This window comes from Colletotrichum scovillei (genome assembly GCF_011075155.1).
Source record: "Colletotrichum scovillei strain TJNH1 chromosome Unknown Contig00009, whole genome shotgun sequence".
Classification (NCBI taxonomy): Eukaryota; Fungi; Ascomycota; class Sordariomycetes; order Glomerellales; family Glomerellaceae; genus Colletotrichum; species Colletotrichum scovillei.
In genome coordinates this window covers 4,545,326-4,555,590 of record NW_023336267.1, presented here as the reverse complement: position 1 = coordinate 4,555,590, position 10,265 = coordinate 4,545,326, and the positions used below count along the sequence as shown (strand labels likewise).

The following is a 10,265-nucleotide window of genomic DNA, read 5'->3' as shown; positions in this document are numbered from 1 at the left end:
GCTCGCCCCAGTCCCAGTCTATGCCGGTCTCATGTCTGTCGACCTTAACTTAAGTGCTTAATTATCGAGGAGCCATCACTATTGGCAAGACCTATCTCCAGCTGCAATGTCCAGAGAGACAACGGCAGAGAGTCCGGTCTTAACTCTAGCGATACAAAGCCAGGGTCCAGGACAGGGGATTGGATGGATCATGGAATGGGCAGGATAAGATGGGATGGCCCATCCACTGATGAGAGGGCCGTGTTATCCCGGGCTTCCCTTTTCTCTTGACTGCATTCCGTAGCAGAGCTTTGATCCAGTCGTGCCAATGTATGGCTGCTGGCCTTTTTTCTTCTTTCCGCTTGTGAGAGCTAGAGGCCACCGACGTCGACGACTGCAAGCCCGGTCTTGATGCCAATCATTGTGTAAATGACGTGGAATGCCGTTTATTCGCTACCTTGTCTCGATAGCTTCAAAAACCACCACCATTTTCTATCCAACGAAAAGCGATGCACAGCGAAAGGAAGGAAAGTGCAGAGGGGGAAGAAAGCGAAAGGTGGGGCAGCGACCGAGCGGAAGTGGCCAAGCCACTTAGACCCGACATTCAGACCAGGGGTGGGCCGGGGGGACCCCAAGCGGGGCCTCTAGAAAGACGCCTTGCCTGATCAGGTCTTAGTCATCTGAGACCCCAGTTATCTTCGTTTGTGGTCTGTCAAGAAACGAGCAGGAGGGACGTGGAGGGCTGCTTGGTCTGCTGCACAAGACGGGAGGCAAGAGCGCGACTGCCAATCGACAACGAAGCACCAAATCGACCGGTCCAGGGCGGGCAGCAATGCAGGAAGGCACCACGCGAGACTGGATCTTGGAGGCAGGAACCAACTTCAAATTGCCCACCTACCTGCAAGGCACAAGGTACTTCTTACCTTCCGCAGCAGCAGACTTAAGGTAGGTACGGTGCACCTAAGGCACAACCATTCCGGAAAGTGAGGCATAGGTAGGTACCGTACGGAGTACCTGCCTTCCACTATCTATGTACCTAGATACCTACTCAGTAAAGAGGACCTTACTGTGGTAGGTAGGTACGCCCCCACACACCTTGAAGGAAGGTACCTTAACTGGCACTCCAGGAAGGCACGGGATAAGGTATCCGTACATGAACCGTGTGGCCTCCACACCTGACGCAGGGACCAGCGCCTCTCAAAGAGACAGAAAAAAAAATCAGTGGAACAAAACACCCGATTTCTACAAGACGCTCAATGTGACATTGACACGGCAAATCCTCCACCCACCCAGTCACCATTGGATTGACTGTGTGTTCGGCCCCCTTCGACCACAAAAGTTGCAGCGACAACTACGGATCGCTACTCTGCGAAGAAAAAACAAGCAATCACTTGAGTGAAACAACAGAGCAACACTGTCCACCCTTGTACCGGTACTTCGGGTCGCCTCGTCTTCTTTCTGGAACCCTTATCCGGAAACCTCTTCGGATCCTCCACGTCCCATGCCCTCGGTATCCGTATCCGCAAAGACATGGAGATTTTCTGACTTGTCCGAGGAACAGGATCGGCTAGAGAACACTTCAGTCTGAGATGTCATGACAAGAGACATCGGGTGCCATGGTTCTCGTTTCTCGCAACGATTGCTCTACAGAGGTCAATTCCGAACACACATAAGATAGGCTCAAGACGACGACGAGTCGTCCGTGGGGGGAGGTTTCCATCAACCATGGATCTTTCGCCCCGTCCGCCTACAGTTGATTGCGAACAATCGAAAGATTTCTACACCAACAAGAAGCGTATTGCTTTTTCTTCTGCGCCATCTAGCCGGCATCCACGGTTCACGCAAACCCAGACTACAGCGCATGCGCAAGTGCCTCTTCAAAGTTGAGGATTGGCTGATTCAAGAGACTTGAAAGACGCTTGCTTGCCCTAGCGGCCCTTCCGCACGACACACAACGGCCACTACGGTGCACGATCCCGGGAAAAGCCCTCTCACTTTGGACGTCTTCTTACCATTACCAACCGGACACATATCGCGCACCCAATGGGAACGCATCCAAGTCATGGCCCGAGAGGCCGGCAGAAAATATACTTCCGACCGAGGCCTGCCAGTCCCGCCGGTTTCTGATACGTGACAGCTCTGCACCAGTCTATCCGCTTTCCGTCCCTGTTTATCACTGCTCCCTATTCCGCAAAGGCAGATCAACAGGAGAAGTTGGCGCAAGACGGAGCACTGTTTGCGTTTTCGTAACCTAGAGGACGCAATGAACAGCCGCCATCATGCAGATGAGCTGACTAAACATATTTACGATCGAGACCGGGCGTGAAGATCAAAACCACCACAAGGCATCAAGGGCATCCAATGCCTCCACAGCAAGGCTTGGGTCGAAACTCGAAACCTTCTTTTACTTCATGCCCACCAAGAATGGACGCCATGGAGCGGGCTTTGAGCCTCTAGGTCAACGTCCCGGAGCCAGCCGGTACGAGGTCTCAGTCTAACTGGTACATTACTGGTACTTCACATCGCCTCCCACGATTGGATCTCTGGCCCTCCGCACCATGACGTTTGTGAATCATTACGCGTTCAGCAACAGTTCCACGATGTACGAACATGACCCTCTAGACTCTGGAGCCCTCAGACGTCTGTGAGGACACCTGCAAATCCTCAAGATGAACAGGCCGAATCCGACCAAATCACCTCCCGTCTCTAGGCATTGATCGTCCGTCCCGCCAATCCCACCCCAAACCTTATGCGTCGTACCAACGCGCCGTCTCAACCTACCGACATCGTCGTCCTGTCTTCCCCTGCTACAGAGCGACACTGACACTGCAAGGCCACCAGACCCTTTCGAAGAGCTGGCAAACGTGCATGCAATCGTTCCAACCCTCCATAGATGATAGCGCGACTTGCAGCCATCCAGAACTTAAAACCCATTCGTAATCGACCGTGCGCTCACAGATTTTTCTTGGATTTCTCCGGGGTCAAACGCAAGAAATAGGGGTTTCGCTCGTTCGCCGATCCCATCATCCCATGTCGCCTTGACGGGAAGGCGGGCGAGCAACAGGCCGTTTCTTCTCTACAGAAATGTCTCGAATTGCAGATGATCGATTCCGAAATGAAGGGCAGTCCACCAGCTGCTGGCAGCGCCTGGAAATCGGGCTACCCATCACTACTCTGGCCGCGAAACCCAATAACTCTTCTGCCCATGCCTCGCGCTGCATGTCACAGCCCTTTTCAGACTGATGCGATCCAAAATTCGATGTCAAATAGGTTCTAGAACACATGTGCTCCAACGTCTCGCATCTCGACATGCTCCTCATCGGTTCGCGTGACTTCCGCGCAGACGATCCCCGCAGGTCAATTGGCTTCGTCCCTGAACCCTGCGATACTCATGTTTGATTATCACAACGAACCCGCGTGCGCAGCGCTTATACCAGCGTTCATCCCTATCTTGGGGTATATAGTGCATATTCTCTTATCGCCATTCAAAACCTTTGGCATGGCGGAAGCGTTGCAATTCACTCCCGCCCCCCAATCGCTGTCTCGGCATTTACAAATCGCAAAAGCATATCTCCTTTGATCAAAGGCCAAGTATCATCGATCGCATAAGTCGATGAAATTCTGAAAACTTCCACGGGGCACTCGAGGCAAGACTAATAATAAGATCGGCTTGCCAAATATTCCGTGAGACGTCGTACTTGCATGTCCCCCGTTCTCAGGACCCTTTTCTCGAGCACAAGCCATCTCACCCGCCCGCTCATCCACTTGTTGCGAGGGTGGCGATGCTCACGAACTGGCGTGCCCAGTTCTTCGCTACATGTTCGCGCACAACAAACAGGGTTCAGGGTGGCTTGCGGCAAGTTTCTCCTCAATCTATCGGGCCCCGCCGTTTTCGACTCTATCTACAAACCTGCAGTTTGCTGAGATCGTGTTTCACCATGCGCCGCCCACGTCGTTAGCGTTGCCGTTCCCAAGTTGACGCCTCCGTGTCATTTCTGCTTTTCCCGGTTCATTGCCGCACGCCTCTCCGGGCCGTAGAGCCATTGTTCACAGAGCAGTGACGACTGCCTGTCGCCCGTCCCGTTGATAGTTTGGGCGCTGCAGCTTCTGTAAACCGCATAGCATGCAGTGACGGACGGCTTTCTCGGGCTGTACGTGTCTACAAAAGCGTTCTCTATCGAACGGGCTTGACAGGCATTAAGGGGGGTTGGATTCAATCTAGATCTCCCCGATGGAACGCCCTCTCGGCTGCCGGCTTATGTTGTTGCCATTGAGGTTGGTTGCCAAGGCCGGCAGTACGGCGATACCATGACGGCACGGCGATGGTGGTCGTGGAACTGTATCATCTGCAGATTGCAACCTGCAGTAGTACCAGGCCGGTTCTTGCACATAAGCGAAGAAGCTAGCTGACGCCTTTCTCATCGTCTTGGTTCAATAGCAGATGTGTCTGCCGTCAAAAGTCAGAGTTGTCTTTTGTGATGCCGTCACGCCGTGATGTCTTGCCTTTGACGGCGAAGATGCTGCTGTCCTGGCCTGTATCCTGGAGAATGTGCTAGACCTGACGATAGATGTAGTTCCAACAACACTCTGCTTACAGCTCTTGTTATTGAGGTCACTGTCCCCTCGTTCTGACGGTACATCTATCTGCGCGATATTACTTTCGAATGGGTCGACGTGTCATCATGTTTGGAAATGTCTTGAAGGCTCCTTGAAGGGCTTCATTATGATACCTGTGTGAGCATTGTGTATCAACGGTAAGCATGATCAAAGTCAACTTTCTGCGAACCAAGTCACATTCAAGATGATACGCAATCGTGATCGAAGCCCAAGTTCATCGACAAGTCGACCGTCGGATTCATGGTGAATCGAAGTTTCACTTCGCTGTCCGTCCCTCTACCATTCAAGGCAATCATTTTTTCAAGACGAAAGCTAGGAAAGTTCAGGAGTTTCATTTGGGCTTTGGGCTGGTTATTGCAGTGATACTCAACCGCCTGCAGATGGGAGCCATGGAGGCCGGCTGTGTGCTGACAACAGGCTTCTGGATAGAATTGTTCATCCTTTGACCTTCGGTGCTCACTGCTTCTTTCTGTACTATGTTCATTCACTCGAGTACGCAAGCTGTATCGAGCGAATGCTACCTCATATAATATGCGTTAAAAACGGTGAGCCTCGTAAAGGAGCAGGCCTGGGTTCCTACTTAAGTTGGCGGTGTAGAGTTTAGAATCATTGGTTCCTTAATAAAAGATATCGTGATTACCCTTGATAAGACTTGAGGACTCTCATATGAGTTGATATTTAACCTCACTTACTTTGGTAACCTGATTTCTGTGTGATTAAAGGTCAATCTTCCCATGACTACAAGATATGAGTCGACTTACTTTTGCTACTCATAACTATATTAAACCCTTTGTGAGTTTCTACGCACATCATTATGCAAGCTAGCGTAATGCGATTAGTATTTATCCTGCTCTTGTCTCTGACAGCTGCCTTCAAAAGCCGAATGTAGCGACTGCCCAGACAAAATGCTGAAGTTGATCTGATTCAAGATACATATCGGAAGCATTTTATTTGACTATCATCAATGATTGAATTTAAGATGGCATGCGTGTTTAAATAAGGAAGTTGACAAGTCTTTCTTAACGTTAAGCAAATCACGAAGATTCGCATTTTATTGAAGTGATTAATAAGGTCGTAAGCGTAGATCTTCTAAAGATCCATACAAAAAGGCATGCGTCTAAAAACGGCAATGTAGCTCCTCTCCAGGTATCTCAAGGGGTACTTGTTAAGGCCGTACGGTTCCTTAGACTCCGTGCTGGAAACTCGCGATACTAGACTCTTAGGAAACTAGGAATAGTTTTGGTACATAGATTGGTCATTGTAGCCTGCTAAGAGCGACGCTCTCACGAATGCCCTCATGTTATTACTTTATCAACGGTGTCTGCATTCCCGTTTCATTGATAGATCCAAGATCTCAGACTTGACTTTGCATGGATAGGTATGTTCTCTGAGATTTTATGATCATGACAGTACTGATTATTGTACATGAATAAAATGGCAGACTTTGATGATGAGTGCGAACTTTCCACTCTAAGTTTTGTAATTGCAAATGCCATCTGTAATAGAGTTCCATTATTTTCCTGATGGTTGTGGCGATATGGTAAGTTGAGAACCTTAATCAACGTATGTTCGCAATATCGTTCAAGTGAACTATGGAGGAACCTCCAACACTAACCCTGTCACGCCTGTGTTCGTACGCTGATGTCGTTGTTCAGCGTTCAAGGAAACCATGGATGTGCCTTGGTCGGTGTTTGCTTCGGTGACAGCAGAAACAAGATAGTTTTGGTGCAAATGACACAATCGCCAACCTTATTTGCAGTCTGGCGAGTCGCTCGAAACGAGTCATAACAGTAGAGACCCTTGTCAACCATAAGCACTCGACATGCCAGCAGCACTGCATTCTGTCATGCTGACCAATTGACTGGCGGTGCTGGTAGTTTGAACTGCACTGAAGATGGAGGGGGATGTGTGAAAAAAGAAGACCTAGTTCTCTAATCATCTCAGTAGTTTACTTTTGTAAAACCTGATAGCCAAATGCTTCAAAATGGGGTATCTAACTCGCTGTAGGTGATTTCTGGAAACTTTTCAGGGGACTACAAAATGCTACTGTAAAACTGGCCGCGCCAAATGTCACGTCCTCTCCTCAATGGACACCGGCCTCGTCCCGTCGAATATGTGATCCGGCCGATCCGGCTCGGGCGACACCATCGACCCTCCACCCTGCATCATCTCCCTCTGTGCCGGCGTCAAGCCCTTCGTCGTGCCCGTGGTGTTCTGCGTGATCAGACCCTTCGTGTACCCGCCCGGCGTATCGTCCAAGTGGTGGCAATCGCACGAGTTCATCTTTGTAAAGGCGAGCAGCTTGTTCAGTACCGTGAACTCGACCTTGAGCTTGATACTGTAGACTAGAGGCTTGCTCGTCGTCTGGAACATAAAGTTGTTGGTGTACTCGAGCACGATGAGCCCGACATCCAGTAAGAAGACGAGAACAAAGAGACCGAGCAGATACCACGATATCAGCTTGGCCGCCCTCGTCTTGAACGCAAACAGCGGCTTCAGATTGAAAAACCCTTGCCGCGCAAATATCCCTGTGATGAACGTCTCCTGCAGCGTAAACACCACAATCGACACCTTTTCATACACGCCGTAACGCTCAAGCCACCCACCCTGCTCCCCCGCTGGCGTCGCCCAGCACAGAACCCACAACACCGCCATGGGGATATGTATCGCGCACCCGTTGGCGACGATCATGGCCAGCACGAGACGTATCGACGTGCGGTTGTACACGACGAGGTGCAGCCGCGACCACAGCACGACAGACTGACCTGTCACCATGGCGCACCAAGCCATCAGCGCGAACGCGCCCGGGACGACGGTTCCGCCGCGACTGAGGTAGCGGATCAGCGAGACGATGGCGTGGACGAAGATGCCCGTGTTGGCGACGATCATGCTCCAGAAGTAGCGGCCGCGGCGCTGGCGGAAGGTGCTGAAGATGAGGACGTAGATCTCGACGGCGTTGTAGATTCCTGCTGTGGCGAGGGCGGCGATGGCCATTGCCTCCTGGCGGGTGAGGTCCAGGGCGCCTTTGATGTTGTCTGCCATGGTCTTGTGCGTTTGGTTCCTGGCTTCCTTACTACTAGATCATGTGTTCCGTTCGCTCGCTTGCGAGTATGTCGGTTTGGGGTTGATGGGAAAAAAGGGAGGGCGAGGAGCGGGCCGAATCGCGTCGGCAATGCAAAGTGCGCTGCTCCCCCTTTTTGGGATCCTTGGTCGAGGGTATTGATGAGGACCTCTCCTCTTCAATGCTCTCAATAGCGTGATAATTGTAAGAGACGCTTTCTCAATACATATATGGGCGGCCAAGAATCTCGGGCCCGGTGGAGTTCGGAGCCATTGGGCAGCAAAATGGGAGACGTGACCGGGTGGAGCGTAAGCGGACTTTGGATGCTAATTATGTGGCTGCTCCCGTCCTATAAAGCAAAGAATGCGCTTCGTCCCTCGTCTATTCTTTAACTAGGTTAACAACGATGAGTCGGGTTAAGGTTTCGAAAATCGGTATCGTTGAAACACTCCATGGTTTAGCCAGCCGAAGTTTGCAAGAGTTGGATGCTATTTGCATGCACAAAGGCGCAGATACGCGGAGAACCAGGGGTATGCGAGGTCCTCGGTGTCGGTTTCCCTGACTCGCTCTCGCCGGAGTAGAGTTGTCTATGGTGTAGAGAGGGCAGGAATCGTCGGCGTAAGGCGTGATCTCCGTCTGATGTTCGCGATTTTACCCCAAATCCCTTTCGTCCGCCCCGATGTGCTTTGACGATCGACAGCACCAAATGTGTTAGAGCCAAGCCAACCCGACGGCCGGCAGTCGATTCTTATTTGGTAAGACGGTCGGCAACCTCGACTTTGACATCAGACTTGAGATCATTTTTGGGCTAATTACCCAGACGAAGGGCGGATGGACTAGAAAAGTCATAAGAGGAAGGTTGCTGGATCTATGTGTGGAGCGTGTGGATGGACGGGTCATCGGACATCATCTCAATCTTTCAGATGCGTACTGTTCTCTCGCCGAATAGTTCCTGGGTTAGCCCGTGATACGGCGCAACTCACTAGGCGACATGGACTGTAATGGCAGTTGACAGCGAGGCCAGACTTGTTGACTACTATGAAAGAGAGAGAAAGAGGCGGCTGACCAACAACACAATTGTTGCTCCTAGCTTTCCGTCCCAAACTAAATCTGATGGCCTGCTTCATTATTCGAAACTCAATGTCTTACTTTCCTCCTTACCCGGATCACTAACCGCAACTCAATTAGGCTGATAAGCGCTAGCGAGAAACCCAATATTCATGGGTGGTTGCCTTATCACGCCTCGATGGGGATGTTGGTACCGCGAATCAAATCTCTTCTCCGTAAAACGCTCCGGATGACGATCCACTTCGGCGCCGTTATGAAATGCTTCCAGGTCTGATTAAACGGGGCCGCACCGAGCTGTTCGGTTCTAGCGAGCCTGGACCGAAGCCGGTGGGCAAGCCCCACTCGGGTATCTCACTGGAATAGATTCAACGTTGTCTCATTCGGAGAAACAATTGCTTCTACTACTGTCGGTCTATTTCGAAGAGCGAAGCCATCACATGCCAAACTGAAGCCAGACTGATTTCAGATCTGTTCCTCGCCGAAGGAGCACGCGATGCGGGTCTCCGAATTCAAGTGTCAGAGAGATGTGTAAGAAGCGTCACTTCCACAAAACTTACCAATTCGAGCTTGTAGCAACTGCTTTTGGGACTCTCTAACAGCGTTCAAGTGCAAATTGAACTTCTTCTGCGTGGTTACAAAGCGCCGAAGCCAATCATGAAGAGATTGACGTTGGTTTCAGCATCGTAGTAGCCTGGACAGACTTGCCTTAATGATTGCCCCTTGATAATCGACGCAGCCCTCAAGGCTAGGTCAGGTCTACACGTGTACAGTACAAAATTCATACGTCTGCGTATTGGCCGTAGGTTTTCAGATCGTTGCCACCTGTTCATGGCAGTATCGCGCTTTGCATCGCAAACGTGAAGTGAGCGAATACTTACATGGGTTGCAGGAGGGCCCTCATGAAACTTCTGGAACATAATCATTCGCCGAAATGGTAACACTGGACGAAGTTCTGCAACGAGCAGAAGCGAAGTCAGAGCATTGCAACCTCGAGGGGTCGCAGATGCCAGCTCTGATGCATCCTGTATATTCTACTGCGTTTTTGGCTCTTTGCGGATTCATCACCCGCTAGTATCCTACGCCAGCAAGGAGAATTGGGTTACCATTGACTGCCACGCCGTCTCGGCAGAACCCCCTGCTGCTCAACCACAACCTTCAAGTTTTTGGGTCGGCTATTGACATCCTAGCCGGCCGTGCGCGCGATTGGACCTCTGTAAGCGGGATTCTATATTGTCGCTTATTCGCTCGGGTATGGGGTGAACACCATCGCACCCCATGGTGAGATAGCTGTCCGAACGGACACAATATGCATCCTATTCTCACACGGGAGCACGAACAATTCTCCTCATTACGGGGGCTTGTTCAAGTAAAGATAGGGCTCGGTCCGGGGGCTCTGCCAACTGGGGAAATTGAACCGTTGTTTCATGCGTCGACACGTGGGAGAAGGAGTCCAGTGACCCATCGCTCCGCCATTCAATCCCGCAAGGCGATCAGCCTGTCAAGTCGTCGGGCCGCCATCCTGCACTACCCCCTCGACGGT

At 51.2% G+C, this 10,265-nt stretch overlaps 1 protein-coding gene across 1 annotated transcript; it reads right to left on the bottom strand.

The window, feature by feature from the left end:
- Positions 1-6,666: 6,666 nt before the first annotated feature.
- Positions 6,667-7,638, bottom strand: HER10_EVM0003096 (uncharacterized protein; the record flags this gene model as incomplete). The annotated part of the gene is made up of 1 exon (XM_035472782.1): positions 6,667-7,638. The coding sequence occupies one exon, from the start codon at positions 7,636-7,638 to the stop codon at positions 6,667-6,669; it is 972 nt and encodes a 323-aa protein (XP_035329042.1).
- Between the last annotated feature and the right edge of the window lie 2,627 nt (positions 7,639-10,265).